The sequence below is a fragment of the Etheostoma spectabile genome, chromosome 20, assembly GCF_008692095.1.
Source record: "Etheostoma spectabile isolate EspeVRDwgs_2016 chromosome 20, UIUC_Espe_1.0, whole genome shotgun sequence".
NCBI lineage: Eukaryota > Metazoa > Chordata > Actinopteri > Perciformes > Percidae > Etheostoma > Etheostoma spectabile.
Genome location: NC_045752.1, coordinates 12,742,627 through 12,763,046, shown reverse-complemented (window position 1 = coordinate 12,763,046; position 20,420 = coordinate 12,742,627). Strand labels below are relative to the sequence as shown.

Here is a 20,420-nt window from a genome sequence, read left to right as displayed (position 1 = left end):
ACACACACACACACACACACACACACACTCTCAAACCCAGACATCCACTGTGCTGTTTCCTGTTTGGAAGAAAAATTGCCAAGCCCTTAAGCTGTAACCAAGCCTAAAGTGCAGTACATGCCATGAGAATAAATGCAAATCATTACCATAACTCAACACGTTACATATTTTTGCATATGAATAAATATATCCGTTACACATAGATGTGCAGCATATCAGACGTAGCTGATGAAATATCAGCAGGAAAGGTATTTCAGCCAACTCTTTTTTTTTGCATTTTAATATTTTAATGGTGCTGAGATGTGTACATATGCATGCGTTTGTGTGGGGTGTGTCGGTTGTCCAACGTGCCTGGTGTATTGGTTGCATTATTAACAAACATTATACATGAGAGGTAGTAGCATAAACTTTTAAATGTATAAAAACATATTGTAGATTTTCTGTGCATACAAACCCGCCTGTGCAAAAAGAATCCTCAGTACAACAAAAGGCCTGTTGCACAGATTTGGATTAAGACTTGTCTTGCCAAGTTTCAGCATGATGTTCTGTTGAAGTTTTCCGTTGGGAGGCTGGGTTCAAGCAGTTGTTGTTGAGTTGAGTGAAGGCTGCCCATGTGTTTTCCATCCACTCTGCAGCCAGAGGGATCTATCAGCCTGCGTGGAGTGACTCTGGCTAGCAGCAGTGCCCTAGATCAGAACAAAACAGAACAAAACTGAGCCGGAGAAAAAACAATACAAGACGGGCGAGATTACAACAGAAATGAAAAGGAAAGGAATGATCAGACAGAACAGGGAGGGAAAGGAGAAGACAGGAAGAAGCAGAACAGGAAAGATGAGTGAAGTAGGGATGCCCCGAGCCATTCTGCAAGATCAGCATCAGGGCTGATAAAGGCATGTTTTAACTCATTGATATTGGCTATATTAGTCCATATCCAATCTTTGTTTTTTTTTTAAATTTAAAATAGCAAGTTTGTGATTGCAATACTGAGGAGCATGTAAATATATAAAAATTAAAATGCTGCTTTCATATCAATACATCAACAATTCAACATTTTAAAAGTTCTTATCTGTACTTTAACCTCAAATACTTACTTTACTTAAAGTTAAAATTGTATGCCAGACTTGAAGTAGACCTTGCAGGAGAGGGATTTGGTATGTTTATACACATGAATGATTTGTACCTCTCCCACTATAGAGCAGAATGATCACCGAAAAAAGCCATCAGTTTTGATAAAGATATCCCAACTTACAGCTCATCTCTACAGGACAGATACCAGATACCACGTAATTTAGCCCCCCAAAATAAAACTTTAAAGTAGTTTGTTCATGTTCTTTTTTTGCTATAAAGAAAGTTGTACAGCATTGGTTCTCTGTATGTATTTGTTTATGTTTTACAAAGGCCAAGCCTGAGCCAAGCCATACAACAATGATAGCAATCATATCACATCCCTGCAAGGTTACTAGCATACGGCTGCAAGGTTACTAGTACACAGCTGTTAAAAAATAATGTGTGTGTATAATGGCCCTGGTAACACACTGGTATTGGGTCCGTACTCAGTATTGGCCGCAAGTTCAGGTATTGAAATCAGTGTCAGGGAAGGAAAAACTGCTATTTTAACATCCCTAGACAGAACAAGAAAGAGGTGTATAAAATACATAAAAACATAGCATAGATCAGGACATTCACAGAAAGGTGTGCTATGCAGAACCTTTTCCTTTGCAAGTATTTTTATTTTCTAGAATTTAAAAGCATGCAACAGCACAGGGCAACATGGACAGCGTTTTTATTTATTTTTTAATATATCCCTTTTTTGTCCTAGACGCCGTATTGCGGCATTAGTAGTTCACAAATGTGAATAGACCTATTTAGCTTCTGCACTAGTTGATGCCATTTGGCAGTGATGTAATTGTATCTGTCTATGTAGTTATATTGTGATTTAAAGAGATTTAGTTAAACCTTCCTTTAGACAGCCTTGCATATTGAGCACACCAAGACAAATAGCCAAGCAAAAAGCCATTGTGAACACAAAAGCCGGTTGTCAAAAAAAAGAAGTCGTTAGTCTCAGCATAGTAATTTTCATACTGAGTGAACACTTCAGCCAGCATGCCTTTTGTCTTGCAGTGAAAAAAAGCACTTACTCTTGTTTCCTCACACAAACTGTGCACCCTACTGAACAAACATTATTCACCCTAACTAGGAAAGGCTGAGATCCGTGGCCAGGTTGACATTTTGTGACAGTAATGGTGTGTTTTCATCATCGTTGATGATGTGGTGGCAATTGACCCTCGCTGACATTTACACACCAGGTAGTCCTGACCAAGCACTCTGATTGGCCAAGCCCTGTTTCACCTGTGCTGCTAGGTCCCATATTGGTTGCTATGCCAACTGCTGGGGTGACCATGGAGCTGGTTTCCCTTTGGTTTTCTTTGTTAAGCTTGCACGCCACTTTGGGAAAATGTTTCAATCAGCACACAGGGTTGTTATCACTGCATAAAAGCAGCAATACCTCCAGCAGCCACTGCATCAATGTGGCTCCCCGCTGTCTTTACCTTTAATCAAGAAACCATTTCTATGTGTTAAAGCTATATAGAATTTAATGTCCCGGCAACACAGCAGGCAATGTGCCGACACCTCCTGATTTCTGTCTACTCGCCATCAAACTGTAGACCAACTAAATCCACTCTTTCTCCTGACTAATAAGCTCCCAGCTCCCATACTTTTACATTTACATTACATTTATACATTTTGGCTTGATGTGGGAAGTGAACTTTCACAAGAAACCTAGCTAGTAATGGACAAATACAGTAAAAGGACAATCGTTCCAACTAGTAGTCCAATTCATCTGAAACGTAACAGGGTACATATACAGACTGTGAAAACGTACAGTTGTAATTGCCTAGATTCCTTGGAACAGAGGTGGGGTTTTGGCACGTCAGTGTATTTTGCACTCGGCTACACCAATTCCATCTTTTGGAACAAATGCAAAATCCAGGTCCAGCTACTCAATTTATTTCAGCAGTTTATGTTCAAATGGTTATGGAAAATACACAGTATTGATTATTAAAAAACATGACATTTTACACATAACAAAAACAAAACCTCTGCAGTGGCATTAAGACAAAGTTAATTGTCCATCGATTGAGTGAGAGAGGAATTTAGAGAGGGAAAGAAACCAGAAAATACCAGAACACATTTAAATAACAAAGAAACTAGGTCCCTGTCTTTGATTTTGGATCCAAAAGTAAACAATTGAACTTACACAGTGCTGTTAGCCAAGATTACTGATAATATTTGGTGTGCTTTCATTTTTCTGTTCTGAGAGAGTGTGCGTCTTTCTATCAGTTTTTGTATAAGTGTGTCTGTGTGTGTCTGTGTGTGTCTGTGTACACTAATCAGCCGAGTGTGCTGCAGCAATTCAGAGCTGTGAAAAGGTCAAACGGTGACCTTTGTCTGTGATTCTGGGCTGAAATGAGACATGATGTGAGCCGCACGGAACGGATTACACACACACACACACACACACAATTATAAGCGCACGCCAGATTAGGATGTCATTGTGGTTTTGACCCTCGTTTCGTGACCCTGTATTACTCTGAGAGAGCCAAGCTGAAAAGTTCTTTATTTTTTTCTTCCGGCGCTCTCCGCAGTTCCTTTCCCCCCACTCCACTCCCATTAACCCTAGTCATAGGACATCCTCCAGTTGATGGAACCATTCCAGCTGCCTTTGACACCAAATTTTCTCTGCAACCAACCGCTATTAGCTGTTTTTTGTAAGAAGTCGAAGTGAAAATGCCGTCTTTCTTTTCTTTTTTGAGCCTATTGCACTGCTGTGACCTCATCTGATAGCGAGGAGCAGAGCAGGCTAAAATGACATTTTTAAGACATCAAGACTGATATGAAAAAATACAAAATGTACAGTATAACAGAAGAAGTAGATTTTGAAGAAAAATAAATGTGGGTGGTTTGCTGGTAGTTTAATAGAGTGCTGTGGTTGTTTGAATAAAAATGATGATTGTCAGTGGTAGTTTTCAGAAACACTGTGTCATAAGAAATAGGCTTTGAAAGGGCTTTTTGACCTCATGCATTACTGGGTTTCTTATTTGTGTACAAACATGTCACTTTCCACTACACGACATTGAATCAAGGCAATAGAAAATAATTTTTACTTTGTGAAAGAAATATTTAAGCCGCTTTTCTGGAAGTACAGTATATTTTAACAGACCCTATAAATACCGTGACTCTAATGTTTCTGGTCTGATTGTTGGATTCTATTACAGCGTGAGACAAATCACTTAGAAGGAGAAAATTGGTGCCCTTTCTTCCTCTTCAAAAGATGAAGTGCATGATATTTTGTTACTGTCTAATATTTTCTACCTCATAAAAACGGAAATGAGAGAGCTGTGATTTCAAGAATTTGGAGATTACTTTTATGGCATGTTTGCTTTATTGGGTAGTATACACTGGAGAGTGACAGGATGTAGAGGGGGTAGAGAGAAAGGAGGTGAAATGCAACATTGGCCCGCTGCCAGACTTAAACTCATAATGTTGTGAGAACATGGTACTGGCTTTGATCAGCTATTCCATGGAGCATCCACTATTTATTTGTTTGCCAAGAAACAGTGTTATATTTATGTTTAGAGAGTAATTACATGCAACAGAATATAGCTTGGCCTTGTTTTTGTATAATGTAAACTGTACGGTGAATATGCCACTGAGTGGTATTTGGGTGTATAGTAGAGTTGTTGGGATTTGACTGCTCGTCTTTGAAGAAGGAAGTCATTCCCTGTGACATTTACTCCCCGTAGTAAAAACCCTTCTATCCCCTCTCCTCTGTGAAACTGATCCCACTGGTCCTTTCCTCTGTTGGTCTTAACTATTTCCTCTTCCTCTCTGAGAGTAGGCTCTGGGGAGCGGTGCTGTGGCATAGAAGAGCTCTCAGCTGATTGGAGGAGACAAGCTCACTTTACAGGGACCTACATTGAAGGAAACTGATTCATTGGTTTAGATAAGTGATGCTCATGAGCACAACATCACATGTCCACCATGTGGTGTAAACTAAAAAACTAGGGTGAAAGCTCCTGGGCTGGCAGTTCAAGCTTTCAATACTATTTTACTTTTATTTTGAAAAGACAGTAACTGCTGCCTTTCTGCCCTCCTCTGACATACTGTTATATGACAGAAGGAAATGTTCAGATCACTGGAAAGTTGTCAAATTTAGCTTTGAAACCTGAGCATATTGTTGGTGTCCTGTTTTCTTCATTCTCCAAAACGGCAGAAGAAAAACAGTCCTGTTTTCATCTGTGTGACAATGCATTTGCTTTAGATATTTCAATGGGTTTTTAGATGTGTTTGTAAGAAGCAGTGGCATTTTTACAGTCCATACATTTAATCCTTCAATTCATTTGAAAAATTCTAAATCACCAAATTTGGACATGCATGGTTTTCAATGAACAGCAGTGATGTACATTGCATATTGTGTATATAATATGCAGTCTGCATGCTTGTAGATCAAGCGTTAATCAAATGCTCCAGAAATGTCACTTAATTTGCCTTGTGGTAAGATTATTTTGTAAACTTCTGTTTCCAAAGTCAAGAATTCCAAAGTCATTCTGTATTCTAATTGCTAATATTTAAAAAAAAAAACATGTTTTACTTTGAATATATAGGGTGCTCATAAACTGGCACATCACCTGGCTCCTTTACCTTTCTCTTCTTCCAGAGTGTCATTTCCCACTTCCTGTCTGTCCACCTTCCCACTCCTCCCCCACCGGCTGCACCCACAGGCCCTTTCCCCCACCCTCTGCCACCCCCGCTTTTTAATCACACCAGGTTAATTAAAAGGCCGTCGAGCCTTTCGCGACCTGCCCTCCTGACTTTATACCCGCCACCCCCCCGCTGCATACAGTGACTGCCCCTCAATGCACACACACACAGACACACTCTAACAGTCTCTCTCTCTCTTTCTCATGTCAAAATGGGAGCTCACCTTGGCAATGCGGTGGAGAGATGGAGGGGACGTTGAGGGGACAGGACAGAGGAAATGAGAGGCAGGAAGGATTGTGTTTGACGCAAGAGTGAATGATGTGGTGAGAGTGCAAGGAGGGTTTGTGTGGTTGTGTTGTGTGTGTGTGTGTGTGTGTGTGTGTGTGTGTGTGTGTGTGTTGTGTGTCACACCCAAAGTTCAATGTCATAAATTGGTCACCATTTGAATATTAAGTGAAGAACTCTGTTAATTAACAGGATAATAAAGTGCTGCTGGCTGGAAGGCGGTAGACAGTAAGAGGGAGGGAGCGAGGGATGGAGGGAGGACAGGCTGCGGAAATGGAGGGCATATGGCGAGAGAGAGGAGGAGGTAGAGAGAGAGTGAGGCTGGTTGCGGGGTGATAAGAGGGAGAGAGAGACGTCCATGGGTAAAGGTCTGGCAGTGGTAATTTGCGGAGAGCCACGTTAATTGTCATAACCTTTTAAATGGCAGAGTTTATCGGAGTCCTCTAAATGTCCCCGCATATCGCCACGGCAACCCTGGGCCTGCCACACTCCGATTGGCTGCTGCTGACGAGCACTTAAGCTTGATGAGTTTTCAGGCAAAAACTAAATGATAAAATTGAAAGAAAAAGAAATATATATATATATATATATATATATATATATATATGCTGTATATGTCAGCTAGGTTTTGTATGAGCGTGTGTGTGTGTGTGTGATAGTGTGTCTGCATGTGTTTGAGACAATGTTTTTAATTTAGAGTTTTTTTTTTTTTTTTACCTCCACGTTGACTGACACTCGCTAATTGCTCGACTAGAAGCGCCACTTTTTTTTCTTCTTCTTTTTTCCATTTTTTGATTTATGTTTGTTTTTGTACAGCCGAGCTGTAATTCAAATGCAAATGAACAAGAACGGGAGAGGTGTTTTTGGAACGGTTAGGACAATCATAATGGCTTAGAAAAAAGGGGGCCGGTAGTTAGCGGCACAGCACCCTAGGGGCCTCATTTAACTGCCATTTGTTAGGAAATGTCGCTACATTTGTTCCTGGATACAGACTTCACAGACATAGAGAGAAAGAGAAAACACCAAAAACACGTCAAAGTCGAGCTCGCCAACACACAGCTATTGTTCCTCCGTGCTTTAGCAAAAGTCATGTGGGTGTACACCAGTTTGGGTGGATGTCCTCTTTAACTGTGAGCCAAAGCAATTGAAGTGAATGGGCAGATGGGGGTGTTGGTGATGGGCACTTGCGAAAAGTGTGTGAAGTGAAGATCGTACAAAGACTTCCTCTTATTTGATTAGCATGTGTAGAGGAATGAAAATGAAAGCCTTGGCAACTGCATCTGCAACTAACACTGTCAGCTACATCTGACATCATCCCTAAGGGATGGCCTGCCTGTGTGTTTGTCTGTGCATGCACATTACTTTCTGTGTTGCATGTGTGTTTCTGTTTATGTGGGCAAGAAAGAAGAAAGTGTGTGTGTATGTGTCCTGTGTTGGAGCTCTGGTCCTCTCTTGTAGTGTCTTTGTGGTAAAGGTCAGGGGGATTGCTGAGATAGAATCCAATCTGAAGGACACAGCCCTAGAACAGGCCCTGCTACAAATGGACCCATTAAGATAGGCTACACACACACACACACACACACACACACACACATATACACACACACACAACCCCTCACATACCTCACAGGTGAATAGGTATACACACACCCAGGCATCTTTGCATACACATGCACATACATCAACTGTTTCCATTCTAATGTCACCTTTCCTGTGATGATAATAATAGACTGTGCCCTGGAATAAATGCCCATCATTTACATGCCGTCTAACCAACACACTTATAAAAGGCAGTTGCAGGAGACCGAAGTAGGTCTGCCCTATAATATATTTAGCACATTTAGCATACCTGACATAACCAGAATATAACTGCAATGGTTTTCCAAATATTATGGAATTGATCAAAAGATGTAAGTGTCAAGAAAACATGAAAGACAAGCAAATCATAATCCAATGTTGATTTGTCATATTTTTCAGAACACGGTGTAGCTCGCTTTCACTGCTGATTGTTGCTTTAATTATGGTTTAGTCAGTCTGATTGGTGTGAGCATGTGTGCGGATCAGCAAGTCTGAACCAATGTGTGTGTGAACGTGGGGTGTTGAATATGGATGTGTGCCCCCCCCCCCCCCATCAGATAAAAATGCTGCCTTTAACAGTAATTACCGGTAGAGAGCAGGACATACACACATAAAGACAGCAGGAAGTGTGGCCGGGTTGGCTCAGTTGTTAGAGCAAGCTCACATAGATAGAGTTTTACTCCTCGACCCAGCAGCCGCGGGTTTGACTCCAAACCTGCGGGCCTTTGCTGCATGTCTCTCCCCCTCTCTCTTTTAGGTCTTCATCTGTCCTATGGAAATAAAGGCCTAAAAGGCCCTGAAAAAAATAATCTTAAAAAAATAATATAAATAAAAGATACAGCAGGAAACACACTCCTCACCTCTTCCTCTTCTGAACTCACCATTACCTTTTTCCCCCTAGTGACTAACCTAGTATATCTGAGTGGATATATGTAAGAAGAGATGCTTCTCAGGGACTTCCCAATGGACACCAGAGACTCCCTGTCCTTGAGGTAATGTGGCAGGTGATGCCAAATGCACTGAGGTTCATGTGTGTGTGTGTGTGTGTGTGTGTGTGTGTGTGTGTGTGTGTGTGTTGGTGTTGTGTGTTTGTTGTGTGTGTGGTGTGTGGGGGGGGGGGGGGGGTGGTTTGTTGGTTTAGGCAGTGTGTTTAGGGGAGGGGGATTATGGGCCTCTCTCCTAAAGACACGCAATTAAGCTTAATTTTTAATGAATATTAATGGCATTAGCGTGAGATTTTGTGGAGATGTGCATCTGCCAAGGTGCAGGGGAAAAAGGGGGGTGACTAATTCATTTGGTAGTCATGAGGAGAACGGCTGGAGACAGGAAGGGAGAGAGGGTTGGAGAAATTAAGGTGGGATGGGAAGTTAAAGGGGGATGAATTGGGTGATAGGAAAAGAGAGAGGGATGGAGAAGAAGAAATAGATGGGAATGGAGTTTGAGAGATGTGAAAGGTGTGGAGAAAGGAAGAGAATAAGGAGGGTATGGACAGAGAGGAAGAAGAGAAAGAAGGAAGTGAGTGATGCAGAGTGAAGGAGCAGTTAATACTGAGAGGAGAGGGGATGTTAAGGGAAGGGAGGAGCAAAAAAATAAAAATATGATGTTAACTTAATTAAGACAAAAGGTAGGAAAAGCACAGCCAACACCGAAAATAACAGAGGATGTGAGTAAGAGATACTGAGAAATGTATTTTACCTTATGATAAAGCGAGAGCCAGTGTGTGACAAAAAACACCGACATCTGCACATAAAGTTTATAAAAGCAAGATAGCCCAGAGCAGACAAAGGCGCTGGGAAAAAAAGGATTAAAAAGCATGCATGTTAAAATGTTCAAAAAATAAAGCTGAAATATATTGTCAAGTAACTCTTTTGTTTTTCTCGCTGTTTTTATAAAAAAAAAAAAAAAAAGGAGATTGAGACAGATGTCAGCCAAAATCAGCTTAACGTAATGGCTGTGAATTTTGCTCCTGCTGCTTTCTGTTGTGTCAAGTGGTGGCATCAAATGTGCTTGCTGTCATGACAGTTTTATTGCCTGTTTTCCGAAGCAATCAAACTCATACAAGCAAAGCGAAGCAACATTTCACCTTGCTCCCTGCTTGAATATAGAGGTAAAAAGTGTGCAGTGCAACCAACCAAAAAGGCTCAATACAACATTTTTAAATTAGGTGTGCTCCAAAAAAGAAAGGATATGCCAAATTGGTTGTATGTCATACTGTTTACTGTTTCCCCTATCATGCTCATTTTCAGGTTCATATGTGTGTTGTGGGTTTCTACTGGAACTTGTTTACATGCTTAAATGTTCAGAAAACAAAACGCATTCAGTTTCATCATACCTTCTGTCTGAAACCCTTCGTTTACGTGCCTGCCCCCCTTCTGAAAAGCCCAGTCTGGTCTGATTGGTCAGTGTTTTCGGGGCTTTCACATCTGCTTTTTCGACGTCTCTGCACTGTCATTGCAGCCGGGGAAATGACTGTAACGGCACTGTAGTGGCACTTTCTACTTTTATTACAGTGATGTTGTGATGGCTCGATGAAAGACATTGTTTCTGAATAAGGACTGTGTGCGTTTTGCTGTGGATTAAGCGTTCTAATATTTTTACAGTATTTATATAGCACCTTTACCTGCTTTATAATAAAAAAAATACATCTAACGTTTTACAATATGGGACCTAAATAGTTAAAATGCTAGCTCGATGAGTTGTTGTTCCATAGCACAACTTTGATCGACCTTTGAACTCTTTCGTTTCTCTTTAACAAAGTCATCCTGACACAGTTAAAAAAATGAAACAACAAACCGGACTAAGTTTGAAACAGAACATGCAAGTCTCATATTCCAAACAATCGTCAGCACACAACATTAACAAGTTTTTGCTTTCCGAACATTTCACACCTACTGACTGACTTCCGTTCCTTAGTGGCTGGGATTAACATGGTGCTGCGATATTGATTTGCGTCTGCATAAAGCCTCTTCAGCTTTATATATTACACCACATTCAGCAGTCATCTATTCAATCAAATCTAATATTACACTGCCTCTCCACACAGCTGTCTAATAGCATTTAACTCACAGTTTGATTCCTGCATTCCCTCATGTACTTCAAACGCTTGCCTTCAATATCCTTCATTCGTTTCTACTATGCCAAGAAGAAGTCTTTTGAAAAGCACGGAATGAATGAGCGTGTCTCTGTGTGTGCACGTATATGTGTGTGTGTGAAGACAGGATTAGCTGTGGCCTAAGGCTTAAGGTATGGAGTGGAGTGTATTTTAGAAGCTTCTAAATTAGCTGGGAAATGGGATTTTGAGACAATGGACTGGAAAAAACTCAAATGAAAGGATGCTCTCGCAGCACTCCTTCATTTGCCTCTGATGTTCTCTTGCACTTGCTTTTTCTAGTCTTTTTTCACCGCTGGTTCTCTCTCTTTATTTCCTCTCTCTCTCTCTCCCAGTGCTTTCCTACCTTCTCCTTTTCCCCTTCTCTATCTCGTTTGGATCTCACCTTCTGTATTTCTCTGTCAGCATCTGCCCTCCCTCCTCCCAGTCTCTGTTTCTATCTCTATCACCCTCTGTCCATATTACAGTTGACACTGGGATGTAAGAACATGAATGTAAACAGTAGTATGAGGCTAACCTAATTTTGACCCAAATAAAATGGGTATCCCCTCAAGTATGCGCATACACACACACACACACAGACACTTACTTCCATGCCTGAGTAAATATTGTACTTTGGTCTGCAGCCACTCTTCTGTTCTCATTTCAACTGTCAGTCTATGTGAGCATTATTACCTTTTTTTTTTAATCAGTGAACTAAAGTGTGTGTGTGTGTGTGTGTGTGTGTGTGTGTGTGTGTGTGCGCGTGCGTGCATGTGCGTGTCCGTGTGTGTGCGATGAACACAGTTGTCCATCAGTCAGAAAGCCACCATGCATTTCCTGGCCTCTATTTCTTCTTCTCCTCCCGCCCGTCTTCCCTCCTTCCCGTGCCGTTATTTACCTGTGGGAGTGTATTTGTGTCTATGATGGGTATCTGCTCCAAACGAAGCACTTCAGACCATGTAATAAAAGCCTGACGTGTGGCATGCGTCCAGGTTTTTTTCGGTTTTAAGATTGGAATAAGAGAGCTATTGCGGCAAGATTATGGCTCAAAGTTCCATTTATTTGGCTGACTATTTTCACTGTGTTTATTTTTTGAATAAAAACTTATTTATTCAGAAAATCTAATGGAAATCAAAATGTCTTTTACAAGAAACCTGAAAATAAGTCACATAAGACAATTTAGTCCCACAAGTCGCACAAGTGTCATCACACACACCGACACACTAGCTATTACAAGCACAAATATTATTTAGAATATCAGCAGGTAGAAATGAGGAATTTGTTTTTGTACTTGTTTGACACCTTATATATCCTTGCTTTTTTCACTTACTGTGAACACTCAACCTTGTAATTAATTAAATCAATGAAAAAAATAAATCACCTGATTTACAAAAGTCTTATAACATGCATCTGTTTTGAAAATGATGACCATATCAATACATCAATAAAACTGTCATTATGAGTTTATTTTTTTGCCAAAATCCAGTTGCTTTAACTTAACGAAAAACTGCGCACTAGTAGAACTATCTGCTTCATGTTTTGAATCACATATCAACCATAAATATTTTACATCCACAAATTGTGGACACAGGACACTCCCATAATGCCAATGTTCCTGTAATTTTTTATGTTGCTGACATGCTATCATTCTCCATCTATTAGCTAAGAAAACAAAAATAATTGAAACGTTTTATCATAAATTAGTTGAGGGTTCGATGAATACAAGTGATCCTTATTGAAACATAAGGCAGAAATATAAGGCAGATATCGTTGGAACATATATAGGGACCTTACAATGAACAACAAAACTGCAGGACCAGATTTAAGAAAACTGCACAAGGGAGACAGTAAATCAGTGGGTGAAGCATGACAATACCAATTCAAGAGTTAAGAGTTCACTTCATGACAAGAATGTATTTTAAGTAAGGGTCCACCACAGCCTACATATATAAAATAATTAACATTTCAGGAATCATTAGGGTATTTAACATTTTCTATATTTTAAGAATTAGTCCTTCAGTCATTTAATTGGCTAATAATTGAAATGTTGAAATGTGATTTGAATGGACTACGATAGGGCATTTAAGGTCATTAAATTATAATGGATGAATTAATACATTATCTGTTTGTCTATGTGTGTGCACGTCTGCTGCTTCAGCAGCATGCAAATGTAACTTTACATGTAACGTATGGAGTGTATAAAACCGTATATATGATTTCATAAAGAATGCACAAAAGTACCGAATTGGTACCGTATCAGTTACCCTGGAAGTAAAAATTACGACCCATTTAATGCTCTAATGATAGATCCATTTCACATGATACATCTCTTGCTGTGAAGGATAATCTTCAGCTATAAAATTATATCACCTAGCTGACAGGAATATTGCCCACCTACTACAGTATAATCACACAACAGATAAGAAATCAAACTGTGGGGAAAAATGGAATTTAAAAGTAAAAACCTGAACGCACCGTGTGTGTGTGTGTGTGTGTGTGTGTGTGTGTGTGTGTGTGTGTGTGTGTGTGCGTGGCGTGCATGCAGTAAATCATAATTGTGTGGCTCTGTGTGTACGTATGTTGTGTGTTCCAAGCACTCACGTGTGATCTCTCGCCGCGTCTCACCGATCAGTTATCACTAATCCTTCCACACAGAGCTCTTTAACAAGTTGCCATTGTGGTGCCGACGCTTAACATGATGGAAGAACGACCTCCGCGGTGAATGAAAAGAAGAGGGAGAGGGAAGGAGGGAGAGGGAGAGGGCAACACCTCCGACAATGGGGAGAAAATTGGTTTACACTAGATAGGCTTGTGATTACAGAGGAAAGAAAATGACTTAGATTGACATAGGACTCTGTGTGTGTGTGGTTGGGTGGTGTGTGTGTGTGTGTGTGTGTGTGTGTGTGTGTGTGTGTGTGTGTGCGCGTGCATGTGTCAAGTTTTTTTATTTTTTATTCGAGGATTAGTGGGTGGTTAGGCTGGGATTAGTTTAAAATGAATTGGTGTATGGTGTGCTCATGTTTGGATGTCTTTTCAGTCTAAATGTACTTTATCTCTTTGTGTGTGAGTGTGTGTGCGTGCATGCGCCTGCGTACGTGTGTGCATTTCCTTGTTCAAAAAGCCTCTTTGTGTTGTGACTTGATCTAACTGGGAATCAGCGTCTTAATTACAGGCCTATCAGTCCGACTCATTCTCTCAATCTCTGTCACACACATTTAGACAATTTTCATCATAACTGAAGTGTTGTTGACATAACTAGTGTTTTGAAGGAGACATAATGGTTCAACTCCAAGGATGCCGCACCTTTGAGTCAATGTCACTACCAATATATGGAAGAACAAAGAATCTACTAAAAACTTTGACTTTTTTGTCTTTTTGTCACGCACATATACATAAATGTACTTACGTTAAAAGCAAGAATCCTTCAAATTTCTATATCAGAGACAAATTTGACCTGCATTCAGTTATTTATTTATTAGTTAACTTATAGAAACACACCGACTTATTGGGACTTAAGCTTATTCACCGCATCCCCCAGAGTTTGAGATCTCCATACATACCCTTCTCATCTCCTTGCGTGTTGTAACTTTCTGACACACCCACCGCTACCCTAGCTTACCACAGATGCTAGCAGCACCTGAGAAGCCTCGTGGTGAGGAGCAGAGAGTAACAACGGTGCTTTTCAGGTGTTACGCTAATCACTCCGCCCAAGTAGCAGTACTTCGGCTTCTGTGAATACTGTAGTTCCCATGATGTATACGGTTAGAAGGTGGCTGTGTCTATTGTGACCTTGTTAATTGTACATGCTGTGACTATACAAATCACAACATGTAAATAGGAACATGTTGACGTTATTTTGTCCCTTACTGGGAGCAGTAGGCTAGATGGAGCCGGTTACCTCCATCATCTGTGGTAAGCTAGGGTAGCGGTGGGTGCGTCAGACAGAGTTACGACACGCACGGATACGAGAAGGGTATGTATGAACTTATCTAACTCTGCGGGATACGATGAATAAACTAAAGTCACAATAAGTCGGCATGTTCCTTTAACATGATGATAGACAAAGAACACTGTAATGACAATGTTTTAAAATTACTCAAGCATTTTTTATTGCATTATATGCTGGACTTTTCCTCTCATAGCTGCCAAAACACATGTTATACAGTTTTTTGAATACCCTAATTTAGAATCCCCTTCAGAGCTCAAAAATATTGGCAAGATACTGTCAAATAAATCCTTTTAATGTATCAATCCTAGATGTACTGTAAATGACTCTCTGTGTTTCTCTCACTGTTTTTATTTATAGGAGGCCCAGCAGGAGACGTACGGCTCCAGGGGTCCCCCCCCAGGGAACTCCGGGAAAGCCAACAATGAGGATGGCGTCTCCCAGGACCGCCCGTCCAGTCTGCCGGTTAGTGATTGACAGTTCTGTTGACCCATTAAGTATCACCAAATTTGATACATACAGAATTACACATTAGGGAAAATATTCTGTGTGTCTGTGTGTGTGTGTGTGTGTGAGTGACATCTCATCAAGCCTCAACCTTCCACTTCCTGTATTTTCCGGTTTACTGTTACATTCAGTTGTAAGCTTTTCTGTCCAATCAGATGTCTTTGCTCATCCTGTGACATGCCTCTTTGTCTCATGTACCGTGGGAGACATGGATTTGACTGCTAATTTCAGAGCTTATGTCTGTGTTTTGACTGGCGTCCATTCCAAAGGCAAAAAGGCCATATGCGTCAGCACGTGGTCAAAGCATCATGTACTCACTCACACATACACCCACATGCACAGAAAAGCATATGCACGGACACAAGCATTCTTGTTAATGCACACAGTCCCACATGCAAAGCCACACGCATTTGTCATTTGGGCGGACTAAAAATCGTTAAGCAGGTTGACTGGAGGAGTAATTGAGAAGGAATGAGGGGTGAGAGATGTGGGCTGCTCCAGTTTTTTGGCTAAACAAATCGGGTTCTACTCTATCATTTCTCCCCTCACAGCTCTTCGGCATTTTCAAGAAGAGAATAAATAGACATTTGCAAATGGTCGCAAATATTGGCACTGCTTGAGGTGTGTGCCGTTTAATTTACCAGATACTTTGGAACTCCCTCAAGAGTGGAGGAAAAAACTGCAAGGAAGGAAATTAAGTGTCTGAACTCAAAGGAAGCCATACTATTTTCCATAGACGTTTAAAGTTTTTGTTCATTGGTTGTGTAACGAACACCGACTCTGCTTTGATTCCAATCAGCGGCAGTCTGTTTTCCGAATGATTCCTACTAGGGCTGTAAATCACACATTTCATCACAACACAATTTTATATTTATTCTTTGGACAACAAAACAATATTTACTGATATCCAAAAGTCTTCCCCGATACGATTTTGATTCGGTGCAGGGGCCTGCGACCAATACATAAGCCAATTTAACACAATCAGTTACCTTTTTTACACATTGACAAAAAGTAACTAAAATATAATTTGACAGTGTTGTTACTAAGCTCTTCCAGACATAAATAAATATGAAAGATTTTTTAAAGATGACGACATGTATCGATATTTTTACTTGGTATATATAATATCGACTCACTGATGTTGAATAAAAATTTCTATCCAGACCGATGTATTGTTACACCTCTAATTCCTACGGCTCTTTAGCTTGCGCACACATAGTCACACACTAATAGTACGTCATCGGCTTTATCTTGGCATTTCTTCCTTTCATTTTCAATTTTCCTCACGTTGTACCCCCACTTCCCTTTACCTCTCTGTCTGTCCCTCTAAAGTAGCATCATAAAAGCTTCTTTTTTTTCTCCCTTGTGCTATAATGACAAAACGGCCTTGATGCATCAGTGTGTGAATCTGGAGCAAGAGAGTAAGGCAAGGCGAGGAGAGGACGATCTATTTGAACCACCACCGATATCACCCCATATTCCCTCACCACTTTAATCCTGCCGTTTTACCCCTTGGGTTCTCCATGTGTTTTCAGATCCCATCCATAGTGCATGGCTCGTCGAGATCCTAATCGCAGGTTTTGATGAGAGAGAGACACAGAGAGATGGATAGATAGAAGAGGAGAGAGAGAGACAGAGAGAAGCAGAGAGAAATTGCTCGGCGTTTGCTAGGCTCTTCCAGCAAACTGTCATTCTGCTTTTTGTCTCCCTCTCTCTTTCTCACTCTATCGCCAGCGTTTGATGTCAGATCTAAAGCTGCTGTCATCTCTTTTTTTCGCTTTCTCTCTGTCAGGAGGGAGGGAGCGTGGGTCGGCAAAGTGTCATGTTGTTGTTTTGGGACGAGTTTGCTGTGGGATGTGGCGGGATTTTTGAAGGGAGACCAAAGGAAAAAAGTGCTTTTGTAACTTATCACAAATGCAAGTCACAGTGCCCCATGAGTCTTTTAAAATGAAATCTATTGGAGATACGGCATGCCTTTTATTCCATATCATTGTACAGTATCTGTGGTGTTAACGCTGGTGTTAATAAAAACAAACAATTGCCTCGCCTCTTGGTGTCAGCAGTTACTCTAATGTTTACCAGCAGCTCTTTCAGTGTATCATTTTTAACTGACCTGGCATTCACCTTCACCTGATTTTCAATATAGGCTTAACATTGCCACCAGAGTATTCCTCTTACAGTATATTATCCTCTTCAGACTTGCTTTGGGCTAGCTGAGCCTGTTCCTCCAGTTCCACACAATAGTGAAGTCAGGAGCCAGAGCAGAGATCATCTATTAAGAAGATAAACAACTCGATAGTGAAACTTCTGAGAAAAGTTGCCAGTTGCCCCCTTATATTTTCTTCCCCTAGTATTTTCACGTCACACAGTGAGAGTAAGACAACAATAATACAGAAAGGTAAATGTAAGCTAAAGGTGAAACCAACAGTTCTTTTTTGGTTTTGGTTTGTACTTTATGTAAAAACCAAAAACGTTTTAAATAGTTTGTATCTCTAACAAAAAAGCCAACACTTTTCATCTTATCTGTTCATTTGTCCCATGAGATACATCAGATGTTCCTTGTTATTTCCTGCTGTGTATGGCAGAGAGGTTTGTGGTTCATAAAAATAGAGGAGGAGTGAGAGCTCTGTGTCTGTCTCCTCTCTGTAGCACCCTCAGCTATTTGCATCTTTTGCCTAACATCGCTTAACTGGTTAAGCCCAACATCCAACATCCCCCTTCCAAACCCCACCGCCACCTCTGTTCCAGTCACTACATGTTCCCTGCTCTCCGGCGCTCCCCTGACAGCCTGCCAAGCTGCCGCACAGCCTTCCATCCTCTGGGACATGGGAGAGGATGGCCAACCATGTGGAAAGACAGAGAGAGCGGGGGGGGGGCAGGATGAGAATGAGTAAGAGAGAGAGAGGGCGTGAAGCGGTGAAGTGAAACGTGGTTATCTTTTTGTCACTTGTTCAGGGTGAGGGATGTTGAATTCAGGCTATGGGGTTCTGGCAGCGACATGTTATTCACACTAGCACACACACACAAGCAGACACACATGGAGAAAAATATTTTTGCATGTCTTTCAGTGCTCATTTGTCTCTCCTTGACTTATTTACCATTAGACCAAAGGGAAAATTCAGAAACGCTATCTCTCCCTCGCTGTCTTTTCTCTCTCACTCCTGTCCACCTTGCCCTCCTTTGTTATTCCAAGTGTTAGGTCATGAATGATTGACAGGGCACAGCTGGAGAGACCTGCTCCCATCCCCTCCCCTATCTCTCTCACTACAGCCACACTCACACCTCACACAGACCTCTTTGGCTCACAAACACACACGCATCACACACTTTGATACACATTCTGTCCTCCGTGAGGCATTTTCACACACAGTGTATGTGCTCTATCAGAGCATGTCAGTCAGGCTGCCTATACAGTATGTGCTCTCACTCAGGCTCTCCTCTCTGCTGTGTTTTATTTTAGAGTCCCCATGCAGGCAGACAGGCCAGCAGGCAGCACAGAGTAATGTCACCCAGCAGGGTAAGATTCAGCCTCCACAGTAGTGCACACAGGGGGGAGGAGAGGAGAGGAGAAAAGGAGGCATAGAAATGCAAGGGAGATGAACAGGGAAGAAAGTAAGTGACGGGGGAGAGAGGGAATTAGGTAAAGTACGAATGAGGAAAAACATGAAGGGACTCGTGGAAAGAAAAATATGTCTCATATTGGTTTGGACAGGGTTTAAAATATACAAAATTACATACTGTAGATGCAAACCATTCACCAAATATTTTAAGAGATCATTAGAACACTGACAAAATGCATTAGCCGTCACACAAAGTAAGTTTTCTCTGTAGGAATTTGATTACGTTTTGTATGTATACTTCTAATATATATCTTGCAGCATGTGGAGAGAAAAACTCTAGGGTAGGAGGGGGAGAGAGGGAGACTCTGAGACGAGATGTTCTATGGACCCTGCTGCCTATTCTTAGAACAGACAACAGCACTGAAGGCCACAGCAGCTCCCTGCCACTGCTATGAACACATTGCGGCTCTGAGAATAGGACAGCTAGTCTGAAGCTAGTTTCACACTCTGAGGTGCTTCTGGTCACGCCAGTCTTAAACCTGTAGACCTTTTCGTTCAAATATGAGTGAGAGTGATTGATTCATTGTCCCATCAGTGTTGGCAGACCCTATGTGCTCCACAGGATTCCATAATTTACCATATGATTTGAGTTTTTTTTGTACCAAACTTGCACTATTTCGCACACTGGCACTCACACACTCCTTAAATTTTCTACCGCATGCACACATAATACGTGTTTGCACCTCTGCTCTGTTTCACCGCAGACCCAGATATCATGACACAGCGAGTCAGAGGACCCCGGCTTCATCTAAAATGCAGACAGGCTATTTTTCCGCTTGTATGCCAGCCTGTTTTCATTTGCTCCTCATGAATCATTTAGCGTGCACACACAGTTTCATGTACACGCGTAGTTTTTTGATCCTCAAGAGCCGGGAACACGTGTTTTTGCTGGGGCCATACCATTTATTCCCCAACAGCTTGAAAACACTGACACACAGGAAGTGGAATTGATCTTTGGTGAAAACGTCTTTCCTCTGTACACATCTTCAGCATTGTTTCTAACCTTGAGAATTCACTTGGCATCATATCGGACACCATATTTGTAGCCGCTGTTGTATTAATTATGCAGTTGCTCAGTATTTGTAGCTTGTTTTTAATATTTTAGCAACTTAAATGTCTGCAAAGCCTTGAGAGGAATAAGCATTGGGATTCAGTTACACTACAGGTTTACAGATACAGTTTGAAATGATGACTACCTGAAAAGAGGCCAGCAATTAGTTGGAAGATCCAAGTTTGAACCGCCATGTCACATCTGCACTGCTGAAGTGTCTGTACCAGCACTCCTCTGCAACTTTATATCATCCCCTGTGGAGAAGGGACACACCAAGAGAAAATTCCTCTATGGGAATCAATAAAGTAATTTTTGCCTGAAGGCTTTTAGGTGTATGTTACGGCAAAATTTGACAGCTACACACTGTTGTATCTACTGGGAGTCATTCTGGACAATGTAGGTTTTTTTTCGCGATCAATTTAAAAACAAATACATATTCAAGAAATAAACAGTGACTGTTACAAACAATACACTGAAACAAGAACGCATCCCGGGGCAAACAGAAAAATAATAATATATAACAACATTTTTACAAATAATTAAACAGAGGAAAGATGGGAGGGAGGGAGACAAAACAAC

At 41.1% G+C, this 20,420-nt stretch overlaps 1 protein-coding gene across 1 annotated transcript in view; it reads left to right on the top strand.

The window, feature by feature from the left end:
* The window catches only part of LOC116670157 (AT-rich interactive domain-containing protein 1B), a 176,624-nt gene that overhangs the window by 47,448 nt on the left and 108,756 nt on the right, over positions 1-20,420 (top strand). The window contains exon 4 of the mRNA XM_032500541.1: positions 15,024-15,128. Coding sequence (XP_032356432.1) covers positions 15,024-15,128 — 105 coding nt within the window. The remainder of the gene's footprint in view (positions 1-15,023; positions 15,129-20,420) is intronic.